The following is a 20395-nucleotide window of genomic DNA, read 5'->3' on the forward strand; positions in this document are numbered from 1 at the left end:
TAAAAGGAAAAGGATTTATTACACTTGATGGAAAGACTAACACTGAAGATGTTTACTTTGTGGATGGTTTGAAACATAATCTTTTGAGTGTTGGACAGCTTGTTAATAAGGGATATCGATTGCAGTTCAAAAAGAAGACTTGTATTATCAAGGATAAGAATGGTACATCGATTGGTATTGGTGCAAGAACAAGAGGTAATGTATTTCAGTTGAATCCTACTAAAATGACATGTTTAGTTACTAACGTGGATGATAGTTGGTTTTGGCATAAGAGATTTTGTCATATCAACTTTGATAACATTGTGAAGATTAGTACTACATTTGCAGTTAGAGACTTGCCTAAGATTGTGAAACCTACTAACATGATGAGCAAAGAAAGTGTAATGGCAAAAACAGAAGAAAAGTTCTTTTCCAAGCAATAAGTTTACTACCTAAGTCAAGTTGGAGATTGTGCACATAGATTTGAGTGGTCCTACAAAGACTAAAGCATTTTATGGTGAGATGTATTTTATAATTCTTGTTGAAGATTTCACTAGAATGATGTAGGTTGCATTTCTTAGAGAAAAATTTGAAGCTTTTGAAAAATTCAAGATATTTAAGAGTAGAATTGAGAATGAATTTGTAATGTCCCGTTTCAGGACATTTACTTATTTGTATCAATTTGATAATCTTCAATATCCCCTCCCTCTCAATGTTTGGTATTATATATATATATATATATATATATATATATATATATATATATATATATATATATATATATATATATATATATATATATATAATTTATATGAGTTTAATAACATATATTATGCCTATAGTGATATCATTATTAATAGTATTAGTGTTATAAATATTATTTATTCATTAATCTTATATATCATAGTATTGATATATATACTTATTTATTATTAAATTATATATGTCAAAATGGGGATATCATAGTCCTCCCCTCTCGAATTCTCTTGACCTCAAGCAAAATCATTCATACACAAGCTCCTTCATAGATACAAAATATATTTACATACAAAAGGCCTAAAATATTTATAAAATATACATCTTAATGAATGAAAGCATAAAGCGGACAAAAGTAGTCACGTGAATGCATGAAAGCACGAAGCATACACAATGTAGACAAATGAAAACATGAAGCAAACACGATCCAGACAGATGAAGACGGGAAGCAAACAAGATGCAGACAGATGAAGACACAAAGCAAACACAATACAGCTAGATGAAGACACGTTATACAATTCCTTGATTGTGAACCTGCAACCACAAAAAAATCATTAGTACACATTTATATATAAACTTTCCTTTCTAAGATTTCCTTATATAAATCCCCTAACAAGGTATTTATGGTCTCAATTTAGTGACTTGTCAATCAAAAGTATAGTTCATTTATTAACTCGTCATTTTCTGAGTATAGAAGGAGAAACTATAATAGGGTGCCCTATTACCCAATCATGGGCCTCATCGTCCTCCCTCATTATTGCTATCTCTATCCGATCATCATCTCCAAGATAGTGCCTTTGTATGATGTACCCCGGGGTATTCGCTCCACCGTAGGCCTTACCTAGTACTCTTGGATGATGCAACCCAATGCCCATCTCACCGCGGGCCTTACCTAGTAGCTCCGAGTGGTGTCAACCAACCCATTCCACCGCCGGCCATATCTCATCTTGGAAGGTGATGACCTTAGATAATCTTATTCATTTTATTTAACAATATTCTTTGATTATTACCTATCAACTTACGAAACAATTTTATTTCATTGTAACTATTTGATTAAAATCATTGATAGTTAGTGGTTTTCCCATTGAATTTTTCCAAGAATTTTGGGAGATTATTAAATTTGATCTTCTTGAAGTAGTCTAGGAATCACATCAGAACAAACAAATGCTCAAGTCTTTGAATGCTACCTTCCTGGCTCTCATTCCCAAGATTGACAGGGCTAACAATTTGGATCAGTTCAGACCTATTGCTTTATGCAATGTTACTTACAAAATTATCACCAAATTGATTGCTGAAAGGCTCAAGCCCTATTTGGCTACTTTGATATCCGAGGAAGAGGGAGGCTTTGTTGGTGGCAGACAAGTTCTTGATGGGGTGTTTATTGCTTCAAAGGCTATCCACTCTATGGCCACATCTAAGGAAAAGGCTATGTTTATTAAGCTGGATTTAACAAAAGCATGATCGGATTAGCTGGGAGTTCTTGAGTCGTGTGCTTCTAGCTTTTGGATTTGATGTGGAATGGGTTGCTTGGATTCTCAATTGTGTGACTTCCCCATCCTTTTCGGTTCTTATTAATGGAGAACCTACTGAGCTATTTTCAGCTTCTCGGGGACTCTAACAAGGGGATTCTCTCTCCCCATATCTCTTAATCATTATGGCAAAGGGCTTAGGCAGATTTATAAATTTTCAAGCCAAGCAGGGGCCTATCCATGGGTGGAAGTGCAACAATAATATTCCGATACTGGACTGATGGGCTTGGCTACAATAAATGAGGCAAGAAATTTCAAAATGATTTTAGACACTTATTTGAAAGCTTCTGGGCAGCAAATTAATGAAGGTATGTCATCTATTTATTTCTTTAATAATCCACAACCGATCCAGCTCAGGATTGCCAGGATTCTCAGGTTTCAGATTGGCTCTGTTCCTTTGATTTACCTTGGAGTCCCCTTAGCTCTGGGGACTCAGCTGAAGGAGTATTGGCAGGATCTTTTGGACAAATTTTGTAGTAGGTTGAGCCATTGGACTCATAGGTGGCTCTCTTTCGCTGGGAGAGTTATCCTCCTCAAGACAATGATTCAAGCTCTTCCCATTTACAGGTGTCTTGTGCAAACTCGTCCTAGGGTTATCAAAGAATTTGATGCTCTGTCTCAACAATTCTTTTGGGCTGGCAATCTTCTCTCTTCTAAGTGGAGCTTAGTCAATTGGGACATGGTTTGCTTGCCGAAGTTTGTTGGGGGTCTTGGCCTTAGATGTATGGCTCTTGGTGCCAAGACTTTAGCTGCTAAGTTATATTGGAGGTGGTACAATAATTAGGTGTTGTCGATAAATTTTATATTGTAGCCGACGGGTAGAATATTGTCCGAACGGGCGCATGACGGTTGAGTCACCCCTTCGGAAAGGTATATGTACACCATCCAGAATGGGAATTGTAATCATCATTGTAATCAATCATATTGAATATTGTAGTATCTTCTGTATACATGCGAATAATAAAAGGAATATTTATATGGTACATGTTCTTGTCTATTGTCTGAATGCATTAATAAACTGTTTACCCTATATGGTAAACATTTGGTGTCGTTGCCTATAAGGACGGGGTGCTATGAATGTCGAACACATTGAATAAAGATAGAAATAAAAATCCAGAAGATGACAGCATAAGTGTGGCATGGGAAGTATTAAACCGCACACAGCAAAGCGACCAGAGGCGCAGAGTCCAACAACCCGCCGAAGGGTATGGAAGTGGTGGTGTATGAGGTGACCACGGTACCACGAGAGCACTGCTGAACGGAGTGCAGTCACCAAGTTGGTCAAAGGAAAGGTTGATAGAAGAAGCCCAAGAAAGGCGAAGGGTGATTGAAGTAACAAAGGAAGAATTGGCAAACTGGTATATGCCCAGGGGGAATCCAGATGGAAGGGAAAGGACCAGCGTGACTCGGAGTGTCGAAGGAACTCGAGCATGGGGTGAACTCTTCGTCCCTGATACACCTGATGAGCAGATACAATTTGGTCGAAACAACCAAGTCCTTGAGGAAGCCTTCACACCACTTGAGAACGTAGGTGTTTGTAACACGGGTGTTCAGAGCAGTATGAAAGTATAGAACAACATAGGTACGGACAACAGTGCACAACAAAAGAAAGAAAGGGCACCGATGGCTGGTCCAAAGGAAAAGTTACCAAAGTTTGACAGGGATGGCACGGATGACCCGATCAGACACTGCAAAACTTGCGAGACGATATGGACAGCGAATGGAGAAAACGACCAGGACAAATGGGCAAGGCTATTTCCAGCCACCTTACGAGGTGTAGCAATCAATTGGTTTTTTGACATCGATCTAGCAAAGCTAACGACATGTGAAAACATAAAGAAAGAATTTATTACAAAGTTTCAACTACTACGAGATGACAATGAGATAGTAGCAGAAATCTTCACCACGAAACAAGGAAAAAATGAAACAGTCTATGTATATGCTAGAAAGCTAAAAGAATTGTTAAATAAAATGGAAACTAAGCCAGCAGAAAGGTTGAAAAAGAGATGGTTCATAGAAGGACTACGCCCAGAGTTAAGAAGGAAAATGAAGATTGTACCGCCATCGTCGTATACTGAAGCATACAATCGAGCGATGGACTTAGAAAGAGAACACAAAACAGAAAAGAAGAAAAGCAGATCATCTGACTCGGATGAATCCTCTTCTGAAGATAGCAGTGGTGATGAAAAGGGCAATAAGAAGGTTCGAGCTCTCCAGAAGGATATGATCAAGATGATGAAAGAGTTTAAGAATATGCAGAAAGGGAATAGCCAGACCAAAGAAAACGAGCTATGCTGTACAGAATGCAAGACAGAAAGTCACACTAAGGGATGCTGTCCGAAGAATCAGTTCTGTGATATCTGCCAAATTGTGGAACATTCCACAAAGGAATGCCCATTCAATATGAAAACAAGAGGGCATCAACAAGTGCTCCTGACACAGGTAGCATCCACGTTAGGAGGAAATGGAAACACAAACAATGACAGTGCCACCTTGGGTGGCTACAAAAACAATAGAAGGGGTCAAAACAACACCACCAACAACAACAATAATAACAAGGGCTGCGGTCGAATTCAGTATGATGTGAACGACTGACCAATGGTTCAATGTTAGATAGGCAACTTGTGGGGCCACTTTGCACGAAACTGTACAACGAAGAACACAATGAAGTTGCTATACAAATGGTGTGGTCTCGGAGACCATGAAAACGTCACATGCCCAAAATCAAAATCAGGAGTAAATTTGATCAGTATCGAAGCAAGAACAAACAAAGAGGAAGTCCTAGCAATCATGCGTAAACAGGCAAACCTGTACCTAGACCCGACGAAAATAAAGAAGACACTGGAAGAAGCATGGGCAGAAATTGAGAAAAGGATGCAGTGAGAGAAATCACAAATGGAGAAGGGGGATATCGCGGGTACCTCAATGAGGAACTGTGCAGAACAGAACATCATAAAGCGGATATTACAAACCGAAGTACCAATAAGATTAAATGATCTGATCCTCACAATGCCCCAAATATGAATGGCACTCACAAACATGGCTCTAGTTGCTAAATTACCAGAAGAACCTAGGAAGGAGAAGGAAAGCGGAACAAGCGTAGCAGACCCAATGCTACTAGCCCTCACATCAGGAAGGCATCTGGTGGTCGTAGAAATGAGTATATTGGGAACAATCCTCTCAGACACAATTGTGGATGGAGGTTCAAGGGTAAATGTCCTACCAGAAGATACCTAAAAGAAGTTGGGACAGCCGATGTTGTGGCCACCCATGTTCCAATAGCTAACGGCAGACCAGCATGGCATTAAGCCTCTAAGTATCCTGATGGCACAACCAGTGACTATTGGAACACAGACATTCCTGCTAGACTTTGTAGTCATACCGCTAAAAAGGAGGGGATATGATGCCATTCTGGGACGAGGATGGCTCATGCAAGCGAAGGCCAAACACAACTGGAAAAAGAATACACTATCAATGGAGAGCAGAGAACGGAGATTCATTATTAATTTACACACGCAAATGGTGGGAGAAGACAGATCATCAGATTCAGAAGGAGAGGACAAAGGGAAGAGGCAAATGGAACCGAATGAGAAAGGATTCCTACAGTTGGAAAGTGGATCGAACGACAATGATCTGGATTCGGTGAACGGACTATTTCACTAGTAGATGGAGGATTATGAACTATTCCAAAGCTGCAACATACTAACGATAGAGGAAGAACACAACGGGGATGGATTTCCAAAAGAATTTAGGGAAATAAAAGAAGGGAACACACAGCTAGATGAAACACCTGCACATGTAATCAATAAGGAAAAGCCAATAAAATATGAAGAGGCCACAATACAAACCATGAATCTAGAAGATGATACCGAAACAAAGAACATACTAGTGGGAGATAATTGGAATCCAGTATTAAAAACAGCTGCATTTAAAATAGTACAGCCTTTTAGGAGAGCAAAGCAAGTACACCGTACGGACAAGCATCAAATGGAATTCTGTCCGTACTAACACATGTGGAGGAGAGTAGAAGGGAGTACAGTCGCCATAAAACAAGGTCGTACGACTTATCAGGGGCGTAAGCAAGAAAGGAAGATAGTAAAGAAAAACAAAACATTGTATGACCTAGGACGGACGTTGTACGGCTAGGCAAAAGACAATAGGAAATCACAGGTGATCCACCGTACGGCCAAACAGGAGAAGATATTGTATATGACACACCGTACGGCTCAAGAGAGGAAGAATGGCCTCATACAGACAAAGAGAACACATGTGTATGGACCGTATGAACATACAATCTTAAGGAGTTCAAAAGAAGTGGATCGTACGGCACAAGGGTAGTGATATACTCTATTGTACGAGGTTAAGTGTTGGTATAATAAAAAGGATCATAGAAAGACAGAGGTACAATTATAAAAAGGAAGGAGCCATACTCTTCAGGAAGCAGGAGGTTCTAAAAAATAAAAATAAAAACGACGACAAATCAAAACAGTTCAGAATGAGTAACGTATGATACCGAAGGGAAGGGAAAGACATAAAAAGGTAGTAAAACATAATCCGTTGGTAGAAAGAGTTTTGGATCGGAAGAAACATGGAGTTTTGTGTGCATTTGAGGGTGTTAATTTGGTCCTAGCGACGAGGGCATTGCCCCTCGACCCCGCCCCGTATCGCGATAGGGAGCGTACCTAGGGCTTTGCCCCAAGACCCCGCGACAGCACTGGCCCTCAACCCTGCAGACCCCCAGTCACTTCAATTATCAATCGTGGAAAGTGTGACCAGTTGATGAAACTTGGAGCTACTGCAAGCACGGAGTGTTTGTATGCCAGAGGTGGAAAGGGCACTGGAGAAGCCTTTCACGAGGAGTGCTATGCTTTGAGGCACTCAAAGCAGGTGTTTGGCGTGAGGCTGTCTTGGTGGATGCATAGAGAGCTCGGGAGGAGCTGATCATCCAGTTGGAGACAGCAGAGCAACACTTGGCTCAGCGTACCTAGGCGTTGGAAGTAGAGAAGGTAGCACGGGTGACTATTAAGGTCAGATTGGCTAAAGTGATAATATTGTGTTAGCAGAGGCTACAGATACAACGTGTTTTGGAGACCAGTTTGGTGCAGGCATGGGAAAAATGTGAATGTGATGTGACGGAAAAAGATCTATCCTGTTATATTTAGTCACAGTTAGTGTATTCTATTTTTTACTCTATTTCGAATATTTTGTAATTGTCGTCTGGAGACGACTTTTCTTTTGGGGGGATGATGTTGTCGATAAATTCTATATTGTAGCCGATGGGTAGAATAATATCCAAGCGGGCGTGTGACGGTTGAATCACCCCTTCGGAAAGGTATGTTTACACCATCCGGAATAGGAATTATAATCATCATTGTAATCAATCATATCGAATATTGTAATATCTTTTGTATACATGTGAATAATAAAAGGAATACTTCTGTGGTACATGTTCTTGTCTATTGTCTGAATGCATTAATAAACCGTTTACCCTGTACGATAAACATTAGGATCCGGATTGAGCTAAGATTCTTGCCCAAAAGTACTTTCCGGAAGTGGATTATCCGAATATTCCTAAATTGGCTTTAGATGGAAGGGGTTCCTTTATTTGGGATACTCTTAAAATGGGAGCTCCTCTTATCAAGGAAGGCTTTTTTTGGATATGTAATGAGGGATCGAGGGGGTTTTTTTGGCAAGATTCTTGGGATGGCCATCCTCCCATTCTTTCCAGTTACCCCCACTTCCAGCCTCTTTGTCATATTTTTACTATTGTAGGACGGACCAAGGTGGCACACTTCAAGACTATCAATTGGTGTGGATCGGTGGATGTGGCTTGTTGGAAGGATCCACGAGAGTGGCCTCTGGGGGGTTCCTTGGAGATTCGGGCTGAATTGGCTAGTCTCCTCTCTAATAGGTTGTGTAGCTCCTCTAAAGACAAGGATATCCTTGCTTGGGGTCCATGTCCTAAAGGCAAGTTTAGTGTGGCCCAAGGTTATGCTTGGTTGGCTAATCAATGTCATGGAATAATTGAAGTTCCCTGGTGGAAGAAGGTTTGGAATAAATTTTCTTAGCCGAAGTGTAATTTTTTCTTATGGCTGGTTGCTCAAAAGAAATGTCTTACTTGGGATAACCTTCAGAGAAGAGGGTTCCAGGGTCCTTCTCTCTGTTCCCTATGTATGTTGAATGGAGAGAGTGTTTCTAACTTATTCTTCTTATGTCCTCTTTCTAGAGAAATCTGGCACAAGTGGTGAGAGGCGTGGTGTCATGGGTGCATTCATGCTGAGTCTCTTATTGAATTTTGGGATAGCCTTGGCAAACCTCCAGCAAAAACAACGTTCCTCCAAGTGGCTTGGGTTGTTCGACCTACTTTTATTTTTTGGAATCTTTGGCTAGAACGTAATTGCAGGATTTTTTGTAACTCTAGTTTGGGAGTCACCAAATTATGGCAGATGATTCTGAGCAGACTCCAGGAAACTATCTATGCCAATTGTGATATGACTGAACCTGTGGACCCTGGTGACTACAATATAGTTAGGAATTTGGGACTGGTGGACAAAGTATTGGGATGCACAAGCGATAAGAGATCTCAGCCGCTCAAGAGAAAGGTTTGTAGGGTGGGGAGATGGAGACCGCCGCCAATGGATATCCTTAAAATTAATACTAATGGATCCTCCCCCCGGGAACCCTGGGGAGGTAGGTGTGGGGGGGATTGGAAGAGGTAAGGACAATAATGTTATCTTTTTATTCTTTGTTTATAAAGGAGTGCAATATCTTGATGGAGGCCCTGGCTATTAATATAGCTATTGAGAGGGGATGCTCTTTAAGTTGGAGGAAGATTTTGTGTGAGTCAAATTCTCAGATTGTTGTGGATATGATCAATAACCAGAGTGTGGATGATGTTAACTGGCAATTAGCCTCTATTATTAGAGAGATTCTTTATCTGAGTAGTTCTTTGGATTGGATCTCTTTCTGTCATATTCATAAGGAATGGAATGGAGTGGTTGATGTCTTGGCAAAATGGGCGTCAAAGAAAGCAAATGGTTGGGATATTTCAGGAAGAGTTGGACTTCCTACTAAGTATATTGGGATTTTTGAGTAGTTAATGGAAAAGGATAGGATTTAATTGTTCTAGTATTTGAGTTTGGTTCTTTTGGACCCAAGGCCTCCTGTAATTTTTGGCTATGATTGAATAAATTTTTACCCCTTTTTCAAAAAAAAAAAAAATTATTGATAGTACTTATTAGACTATTCAATATTCATCACAATAATAAAATGTGTCAATAAGAAAGACACTAACAATTATTCCATAATAACAATATATGTAGAAAATATATAACTTACCTCCATACCTTATGTGATGGGGTGATGACATAAGAATGCATGATGGTCTTTCTCTCTCGTTCCACATTAGGATTTTTATATTTTAATCATATGCCTTTTACCATTGTTGATGTTAATATGACTTTGATTACCTCATAAATGATTAGATGATGTCCCCAAATAGGATCTTCTCTTGATTCACTTCTCGCTCTCAAATTAAAACATGGTAGAGAACTTATGAATGTGTTAAAGACTTCTTATACAAGATCTTCTTCTATGAATATACACACTCTTATGTCTTTTAAAATACATTTATCTTGTTCTAATCCTTATCTTTGCTCATGAAACTCTTTTATACATTAATAAATCATGGTTACTTAATTTAATCTCTTTAAATTTTTAGGAGCTGAGATCATTTACATTTATAATTCTTTTCCTTTATTTAATTCCTTCCTTGTAATCCCTTTTATTTATCTTTTAAATATATGTCAAATTGGAAATTGATTCATCTCTCTTAAAATTTTCCTTTGGTCTCCCTCTTATCTTTATCACTCTCAACTCTTATGTTTTGACTTTAATATATTAAATTCCATTTCTTCTATTGCTTTTATGTCAAGTGCATTCAAAAGACATCCCTTTTCTGTTGGTGGTATAAATTTTGTCTGTCCTCCTTACATCGTTAACTCCTTATCTTTCATGTAACTTCCTTTAGTCCTTATTAAACTTTACGTTAATGCATTCTTGGTTGAAGATTTATGATAATTTATTTCTATTCTCCCAAGCTCATACATTATTGAGAAGAAAAAGGTGAGGCTGCTGTATTTCTATTGTTGAGATAATGGGTGTTGCACACATTGCATAATATGGTTATTTTATTATTTTATTTTATTATGTAATGTTCTACCTAGATGGACATGCAACATGTAAAGATTCTCATGGAATATTCTTGATGAGTTGTATTGTAACATTGTGATAATATTTCATGTAATTATTTAATATTGTGGAAAAAAGAATTAAATGCCCAATATTAAATGTGGGGTCAATGGGTTAGGTAGCACATGGTTTTAACACATGGTTTATGTAATACCACTTAGTGGTTTTGTGGGACTTGCTACTATATAAGCAGTCACAAAGGGTAGTTGTTGTAGAGAAGAGAGAGAGAGTGACAAGGAGAAGACAAAAGGCAAGAGTCGAGCGGAACAAGGCTTGACAGGTTAGCCAAGGGAGCATTTCTGAAGGTTGAAAGCATGGCATGGGATGTGTGGATTCATGCTTGTTCACATAGTTTGCTCGGTTGTGGCTATGGCCATGAAGGCTTCCATGGTTGTACGGCAATGGTATTTTTGCTGAATAATACATGGTGATGGATGCTTTTGGAGGCTGGGTTTTTTCCCTCAATGAGGGTTTCCCAGGGTATATCTTGTGTCTCAATTTTGTGGGTATGTTGTCTATTCTCTTGCATGTGGATTTTAATTTCGTATTTATTTCAGATCTATTATGGGTTATGTGGAAACGGTTATATTCTTTGTTGCCAAGTTTCTTTACAAGTGGTATCAGAGCTATGGTTTTATTATTATAACCTTAGATTGAATCCATGGGAATGCATGAGAGGATAAAAGAAAAGGGCAAGATATATGAATGATTTATTGCAGATCTGAGAGTTTTGGATTTGCTATTATGATGGGATGGTAAAATATTTGGGCATGTGAAATTGTTGGACAAAACGATTTTTTCGGATGTTTCATTTAAATGAGAGTTTTGGGGGGTAACTTGCAGAAATGACCTCCTGGGTAAAAACAGACCTCACCATTGGATCCGGGTTGACGTTTCCATAAAATTTGATATATAATATGCCCTAGTTTGGCCATGTTCAGAGGAAATGAAAGAGTTTTTTAGTTTCAGCCCATGATGGCCGTCAAATTTAATCCCGTCGGAATTTTCGTCACTGAAAAAAAATTAAAAATGGAAAATCGTACTGAAAATGGTAAAAAGACTGTCTTAGTAAAATGGCCATAACTTTCTCTCAGAATATCGGATTTCAGAGTTCTTGCAGGCGTTGGAAAGCTAATTCAGAGCACTACAACATGGTGTAGGTTTGGTTCTGTGATTTTAAAATTTTGTCAGGTTTTAAGAGCCCTAAAGTCAGATTTTGTTTATTTTGAGCACGAATTGGGGCATAACTTGGGCATACGGAGTCGGATTTTGGACTTCAAGTAGTCAACGAAAAGCTCTTGGAGAGCTCTACACATTGGTTCAAATTTGGTGCAAGTTTGGCATGATTTATTTGGTGATATATTTATCTGAACAGTTTATAGATATATTTTGACTATGGTAACATTGTGAGTTTATGGCATTGGAGATTTAAGATTTGAAGTCATTGTATACTCAGTTCATATTTCAGATTGGTCTCATGATGATATGGTTATTAGTGTTTGGTTTGGATATGTATGATGACTTGTCGGATCTACAAGTTGTGCAGTGTTGTAAGCGGTCTATACTTACAGGTTGCATTTATAGCTTGGTTATGGGTTGTCTTTGCCCATTGATCTTTCATTATTGATGCATATTCAGATTGGTGGCTTGAATTTGGGTTGTCTATGCTCTAAGTCACATGATTTACTATTTTTTTCATGTAGAAGGGATGAGATGTTGTTACCAGGTACAGTCATGGTGGAGGATTGTGGTTGACTATTTTATGTTGACAGGTTGGACACTTTGAGAATCTGATGCTCGGTTCATGGATGTGATCATGGTGTCATAGATTTTTGCATGACATGATTAGATATACAGGTACATCCTTGATGTTCATTAGCTTGGATTTTCTGATTTGGTTATGGTGGTATATCTTCTTAGTTGAGGATCATGGTTATTTGGTTTTCTTTTGAGGAGCTCATGATGTGCACTTTGAGTTCTTTGATGTTTTGATGCCTTGGTTGATTCTCATGGTTAGAGGATGGGTTTTCATCATGATCTCATGGATAGCTTGGATACACAGTTTAGTGGGAGCTTGTGACAGTGATGGGGTGACAGTGCAGGATTAGTTCCTGGTATGGTTTATATCATAGTTCCAAAAATCGCCATGAAATCGCCGAAATCGCCGAAATCGCGATAAGATTCATGGCTCCCGATTTTTTTGGAATCGGAAATCGCTGGTGGCGATTTTTTCGTGTGAATCGCCTGAATCGCCTGAATCGGCGATTCATGGCAAAAATCGCCAAAATCGCCATCGTGAATCTCCAGAAATCGGCCGCGGCAGCAAGGATAGAAAGTTCAATTTTTTTAAAAAAACACATGTTTTATTTGCTTTCTAAGTTGACTTTCCTCTTTGTTATAACCCTAAAGAGCCTTCTATTTGCTTAGTATGAGTAGAAGAGAGGAAGAGTGAGAGAGAAGAAGAGAAAAGAGAATCCATAGGTTTCCAACCGGCAAGAAGGAAGAGCACCAAAGAGATCAGAAGTCCATTTGGGGAGGCCATAAATTACATTGGGAGCATTAAAGAGTCAATATCAACACTCCTCAACTCATTTGCAAGAGGTAAGTGTTGGTTTTTTTTTTGCATGTTAGTGTAGTATGCATTTTTTGTTAAATTTTTTTAGTGTTCATTTGCAAATCTTGAATGTTTTTTATTTTTAGTTTTACTAAATTGCAAACTAGGGTTTGTTGTTTTGTAGTTTTTGTTTATTAGTTGCAAACTTTGATTTTTTACATGAATTTTTTTATTGCAGCAGCCCTTTGCTTTCATTTTCCAATTTCCACAATGAGTAAAAAAGATGAATGCTGGAAATATAATGAAGAGTTTCCTGGGAGAACCAAATATCAAACAAAATGTATATTTTGCAAAGAAAAAATAAATTCGGGAGGTATCTATAGATTGAAATACCACATTGCTGGCATACCTGGCCATGATGTCACAGTTTGCACTCAACAAACCGCTGAGGCAAAACGCTCTTGTTTAGTGGCATTAGAAAAAATTGAACAAGACAAGTTGACTAAGAAAATGCAACTTGAAGGATTAAGAGGTATTGGGTCCCGTGCTCCCACATCCGCAACCGCATCTACATCTGCAAGTGCATCTGCATCAGCTTCCGCATCCGTAGGTTGTGTTGGGGAGGGTTCTTCTAGGCCTCCTTTTCATCCTAGTGCTAGTGCTCATGTGAGTGTTAGTGGTAGTCGGTCTCATACTGAGACAGAGTCCAACACCAACCTATTGCGGCCTAGAGTGTGGAAAAGCAGAATGAATAGTTACTTTGTGCCCCGCACTATCCTGGCTCCCAACCCACGCTTGAGGGCATGGGTTTGAACAAGGAGATTCATGATGCTGCCAGAAAAGAGATTTGCAAATTCTGGTACTTTTGCAACATTCCATTTATTGCAGCCAGGTAATTGATTCTTTTTTCTTTGTTATCTTCAAAGTTAAAGTTAAAAGTAAAAGTAAAACTTTAATTATATCTACTTGTTTTATGATTTTAGTTTTTGACATCTAAATTTCTAATCAATATCATTATCTATTTGTGACAGGACTCCTTATTGGCAGAACATGATAGATGCAGTTGCCATTTGTGGTCCGGGGTTTAAAGCCCCAACTGAGGCTGAGTTGAGTGGATACCTCCTGGAGGAAATGGTTGAGGATATGAGGCATGAGCTTGAGGACAACCGAAAGGAGTGGATCGAAAAGGGTTGCACCATCATGACTGATGGTTGGACAGATAGGAGGGGAAGAACACTCCTCAATTTTCTTGTATCCTGTGGAGGTGATTGATCATTCTACTTTCCTACATACATAATTTTGAATCGTGATTGACTATTTCAAATTTTGATTTGTTGATTGCTAATAGTAATTATAATTCGTTGTTTTGTTACTTGTAGGATATACCATGTTCCTCAAATCCATTGATGCTTTTGCTCATGTAAAAAACGCCACATACTTATGTGAGGTTATTGAGGAAGTTATAGCAGAGGTGGGGGAACAACATGTGGTGCAAGTGGTGACGGATAATGCAGCAAGTTATGTTGCTGCAGGTAAACTTTTAACTTTTTAAGTTTTGAAAATAAATTTATTTGAATTTTGAACTTTTTCTAATTCTAACTTAGAATTTCTAAGTTTCCTAAGTTGTAAGTTCTAACATGTTTGAAATTTGAATTTCTAATTATCTTAAAATTGTTGTAGGCAAACTTTTGATGGAGAGGCACCCCACCATATTTTGGTCCCCTTGTGCAGCACACTGCCTTGACCTCATGTTGGAGGAAATTGGCAAACTTGAGTGGGTCAAGTCATGTGTGGAAAGGGCAAAAAACATATGTAAGTTTATTTATAATCATTCATTTGTCCTTAGCACAATGAGGAAGTACACAGGAGACAAAGAGTTAGCTCGTCCAGGGATCACGAGGTTTGCCTCGAATTTCATCACCTTGCAGTCCTTGTTGACATCAAGGGATGATTTGAGGAGCATGTTTGTTGGGCGGGAGTGGATTTCATCTTCCTATGCTACGACCACTGCAGGGATAGATGTGGTGGATTGCATATTTGATGATGATGGTTTTTGGAAACCTGCTAGAAAAATACTTAAGGTAATTTTATTGCAATTTAACATTTAATATTTTACAGTTTACTATGCTAATTGTTTAATGATTTAGTTTTACCTTATATTATTGAATTATTCTATGTTTAAGTTTTGACTCAAATTTTTGTTTTACTTTATATGTAGGCCACTGAGCCTCTTGTATCTCTCCTACGAACTGCTGATGGGGAGAAGCCCTCTATGGGCTACATATATGAGGGCATGGATAGGGCCAAGGAGGCCATTAGAGCTCAGTATGCAGGAGTGCAGGAGAAGTATGCCCCTATTTGGGACATCATTGATAGGAGATGGCAGAATCAGCTCCACAGACCCATCCATGCAGCAGCTTACTTTTTGAATTCGGCATTTCGTTTCCGTCCTGACTTCAAGGCGGATGAGGAGGTTCTCACCGGATTATATACAGTGATCCAGAGGTTGAGTACTGATGAGGATAGCAGTGCTGCAATTATTGAGCTTGATAAGTTCAATAATAAAGAAGGGCCACTTTTCTCTAGCAGGGTAGCCATAGATGCTCGGGAAACAATACAGCCAGGTAAAAATTAAATAATATATTCAATGTTCATGAATCTAGATTCTAAACTTAAAGTTGATTATGTAATTTTAGAGTTAACTTGTAATTTGTAATTTGTAAATGAGACTAATTATTTTTATTTTCCCTTATTTCAGATAGATGGTGGCAAATGTTTGGGGCCACAACCCCAAAACTTCAAAAAATTGCCATTCGTATTCTGAGTCAGCCAAGCAGCGCTTCTGGATGTGAGCGCAGTTGGTCCATGTTCGAGCACATCCACTCGAAGAGGAGAAACAGGTTGACAGTGCAGAGGTTGAATGATCTTGTCTTCGTTCATTACAACCTCCGTCTTAGGATCAGACAGATTTTGGGCACTGACTCCTCTCCGATCATTCTGGAGGAGATTGATCCAGAATCAGAGCGGCTCACAGAGGTTGTAGATCCAGTCTTCACTGAGGAAGACCGTGCGTGGATTGACTAGGTGGATATAGAGGCTGAGGCAGCAAGAGCACGTTCTTCAGGCATTGGTAGACGCACACGTGCACGCACAGACACAGGCCCTAGCGACATTCGTGAGCCCATCTTATATGCGGGAGATATGACTCGACAGTCCTCTAGGACCTACATTAGACGCCTTGCTACTAGGCAGACTGGATACTCAGAGGCTGAGGCTGAGGCTGTAGCCGAGCTTGAGGATGATGTTGAGGATGATGATGACTATGAGCCTGAGGCTTGAGCTGGAGCCTTATTTTTATATTTTGTTTACAGATATTGATACTGAATCATTGATAGACATATGTTTCAAAGTTTCAAACTTTCATGGATCTTCGTCTTAGATTCTTACATAAATTTATGATTTGATGTCTTATGGATCATCTTACATACATTCTATGATTTAAATCATTATGATCATTTGATTTCTATTTACTTCAGCTAGCCTACAATTTACATTTTAGAATCTTAGATAACATAGTTACGTATGTGATGGATTTTATGTTTCATGTTTATGTATGTTAAGTTTTAACTTCTATTTGATGATGTTATAGTGTGCTTAAGTTATATTCAATAAAGGGTGCATGAAATAAGTTTTAAATTGTTAAAATCTTTAAATTTAAAGGGTTTTTTCAAATTTGCCGATTCATCGCCGATTCATTGCCGATTCACGATTCGATTCGGCCTTGCCGATTCCGATCCGATTCCGATTCACGTTTCTTTGGTTTATATCATCTTGGTTTGAAGAGGATGGATTTTATGATGCCATAGGTGACTTGGTACTACAGTTGAGTGGGAGTTTTTTGGCATTGATATATTTATTGAGTGTTTGCAGATGTTAGAGGTTTGTCTTAGATCCTATTGCTGCAGAAGCGTCTTTGACATTTGCATGGTGCACTTGTTATCTTCATGGTGTTTGAAGATGGTTAGATCTTGAAGACTCATGGAGTTCTTGGTTATCTTCATGGTATGTGGAGATGGTTCTTCCTAGTATGTGGAGATGGTTTTCTTCATGGTGTGTGGAGATGGTTGCATCTTGAGGACTCACAGGGTTCTTGGCAAAGGTGTAGTTTATATTTTTTATTTGGCATGTTATCCTTGGTGTGAGGATGGTTTCATTATTATGTCATGGTATACTCTTGATACGCGATTAGAGTTGTGACATGTTATGGTATGTTCATGTGGCGCATGTTATCTCTTTGGTTGAGATGGTAAGATCATGTTGTCATGTTTATGTTCCTGAGGCCATGGTTGGAACTTTGACATTGATCTTGGTTTAGTTTCTTGGTATTGAGTACACTGATCATAATTTGGATACTTCATGATATTGCTATGCTGCATTTGGAGTTGGCATGAATTGATTGGTTACAGGTGCTCATGGATACTTAGAGACGGTGGTGACGTTGATTTCTCTTAGATTAGAGAAGTATTTGTTGGGATGGTTGATGGTTTCAGCAGGAAGTCCGAGGGGCAGTCACCTGATATGGACTTGAGAGGAGATTGTTCTTAGATGAGTCTTGGTTGGAGACTTGGGTATCTTGATGAGCATTCTCATTCCCCACTCTTGGTCTACTCGGCAGTTTGCTACTTGAGAGGTATAGCCCATTGTTTCTCTCAATTGCATTATATTTATGCTTATCTTTCATGGATATGGATCTTGAGCTATGGTACATGAGTTAGTTCTAGAGGGTTCATTTGAGAGATGGTTTAGCATTGGTTATCTCCATGTGCATATGTTGTTATGCTGGTTGAGTTTGGGAGATGGTTTTATATTGGGCATTTTTCCTTGGATTAGGAATGGTTTTATTGAGTTTGATCTTCTTGTGAGAGGCTTACATCCATGATGAGTTATATGGTATGGTTTGGGTGTTGTTGAGGCTTCTTGTTGGGGTTTTATGGAGGAGATCATACTTGCATAGTTTACATCTAGAGGTGTGTGTAGAAGGACATGATACAGGTTATGATTTGCATGGTTTCTCTGGTCTTGGTTATCTTCCTGGATGTTTGGTTTTTTTTTCTTACATTGGATTTGAGATTGGTTAGAGATTGTGATCACTGGTTTGTGCTCATGTATGTCATGTGAGAGATGACATGGTTATTTCTTTCTCTTTCTTCTGTTGGTTGTGGAGAATTTGGGAGACTGTTGGAGACTTGTTATGAGAGTTTTTCTTGCAGGATATTGGTTTATGTATTGTGGATGTCCTTGATACTACATGGATTCACTTCGTTGAGATGTGTTGAGCGGATTGGTTATAGATTTGACATTATCTTTTGCAGTGGGAGCTTCTTGGTATATATGTGGCAGGTATTGCTCTTGAAGCTTGTGATTGCAAGTTGCAGATTGGATATGTCGGTGATATGAGATTCACTTTTTTATACCTTTGAGGTATGGATAGTTGGATGGGTTGGCACTTTGCTGTGGGTGCTATTTCAGCTATGGATATTTTGACAACTACGGGTACATGTGATTACCTTTGGATCAGGTTTTTTGTGCTTGGAATTTCAGTTGGTACAGAATTTTATGATCTTCTAATGCGACAGGTTGGGTGGTTTTCTCTTTGGATGGCTTCTATGTCTAGTGGGAGTGGCATAATAGGAGGTGAGATCATTTATGTTCGAGATGCTGGATACTTTGATTTTGTTGTGCGTACCAGGATGGAGCACTTAGTGTATTTTGATCCATGATGGTGGATGTGCTGGGAGGGATTGTTCCCTTGTTCATTTGTGTGGCTATGGATTGACCCTATGCAATGTATACAACAAGTGGGAGATTGTTGAGATAATGGGTGTTGCACACATTGCATAATATTGTTATTTTATTATTTTATTTTATTATGTAATGTTGTACCTAGATGGACGTGCAACATGTAAAGATTCCCATGGAATATTCTTGATGAGTTGTATTGTAACATTGTGATAATATTTCATATAATTATTTAATATTGTGGAAAAAAGAATTAAATGCCCAATATTAAATGTGGGGTCAGTGGGTTAGGTAGCACATGGTTTTAGTACATGGTTTATGTAATACCACTTAGTGGTTTTGTGGGACTTGCTACCATATAAGCAGCCACAAGGGTAGTTGTTGTAGAGAAGAGAGAGAGAGTGACAAGGAGAAGACAAAAGGCAAGAGTCGAGCGGGACAAGGCTTGACAGGTTAGCCAAGGGAGCATTTGCGAAGGTTGAAAGCATGGCATGGGATGTGTGGATTCATGTTTGTTCACATAGTTTGCTCGGTTGTGGCTATGGCCATGAAGGCTTCCATGGTTGTATGGCAATGGTATTTTTGCTGAATAATACATGGTGATGGATGTTTTTGGAGGCTGGGTTTTTTCCCTCAATGAGGGTTTCCCAGGGTATATCTTGTGTCACAATTTTGTGGGTATGTTGTCTATTCTCTTGCATGTGGATTTTAATTTCGTATTTATTTCAGATCTATTATGGGTTATGTGGAAACGGTTATATTCTTTGTTGCCAAGTTTCCTTACATCTATTACTCTTTGTTCAGTGATATTCTTTAATTGAAACCAAACTGTCTCTATCTCCAACTGCTTAGCTTATAAATAATATAGATGAATCTGCCTTCTATTTGTTATCCTTAATGAATAGCCCTCCATGCCTGGTGATTACAGACGATATTTGATTCTAACATAACTGTTGAATATCAAATCTATTCTCCTATTGCACAACTGGTTGCATTCCACAATCCCCAATTTTTTCCTCTTGCCAATATACGTGGGGTGGGTTTGTTGGCTTAGGAAATGCCCGATCCTCCTCTTTATAATCATTTTATTCTCAATAACTATTAATCGATCTCTTTGTTAGTTTTTAATTTCAATCTTTGTGCGAATCTCTTCAATACTATCATTTGAATCCCCCTTTATCATAGCAGTGACACGTTTTAATTTCAATGCTCCTTATTTATTTATTTTTGTATCTTCCTAATATTACTCTTAAACTTTTCTTTTCATTGTTCCCCTTTGATCTCCACTGTAAATGAACTGATTTTCTCTCTTTCCCTTCCTTAGTGATAATGGTCTGTAGCCTTGGCTGAGTCAGTGTAATTTTGCCTATTGATTGGGTAGGTATGAATGGCCATCTAGTCTGTATGTACATGTTTGATCGCCAATATTTATCTGCAGTGGCAATTTATTATGAGTTGTATAAGCATGTATAGTCAATAGTGAATCATTTGGCAGCCTACATTAAGATCAAATCCTTATTCATAAGTG

The 20395-nt window shown here is 38.6% G+C and overlaps 3 protein-coding genes across 3 annotated transcripts in view; 2 read left to right on the forward strand and 1 right to left on the reverse strand.

The window, feature by feature from the left end:
• Nucleotides 1-20395, reverse strand: part of LOC149531973 (protein RAE1-like) — a 260333-nt gene that overhangs the window by 136921 nt on the left and 103017 nt on the right. The window lies entirely within an intron of this gene.
• On the forward strand, nucleotides 13852-15191 carry LOC149531975 (uncharacterized). The gene is made up of 4 exons (XM_089811065.1): nucleotides 13852-13960; nucleotides 14100-14332; nucleotides 14448-14600; nucleotides 14749-15191. Exons 1-4 carry the CDS (start codon nucleotides 13872-13874, stop codon nucleotides 15174-15176), a joined length of 903 nt encoding a protein of 300 aa, XP_089667191.1. The 5' UTR covers nucleotides 13852-13871; the 3' UTR covers nucleotides 15177-15191.
• LOC149531976 (uncharacterized) lies at nucleotides 15214-16583 on the forward strand. Its single transcript, XM_089811066.1, has 2 exons — nucleotides 15214-15692; nucleotides 15827-16583. Exons 1-2 carry the CDS (start codon nucleotides 15341-15343, stop codon nucleotides 16150-16152), a joined length of 678 nt encoding a protein of 225 aa, XP_089667192.1. The 5' UTR covers nucleotides 15214-15340; the 3' UTR covers nucleotides 16153-16583.

Source organism: Cupressus sempervirens, chromosome 11, assembly GCF_028749045.1.
Source record: "Cupressus sempervirens isolate cs-2001-9-10 chromosome 11, ASM2874904v1, whole genome shotgun sequence".
In the NCBI taxonomy this organism is placed as follows: Eukaryota; Viridiplantae; Streptophyta; class Pinopsida; order Cupressales; family Cupressaceae; genus Cupressus; species Cupressus sempervirens.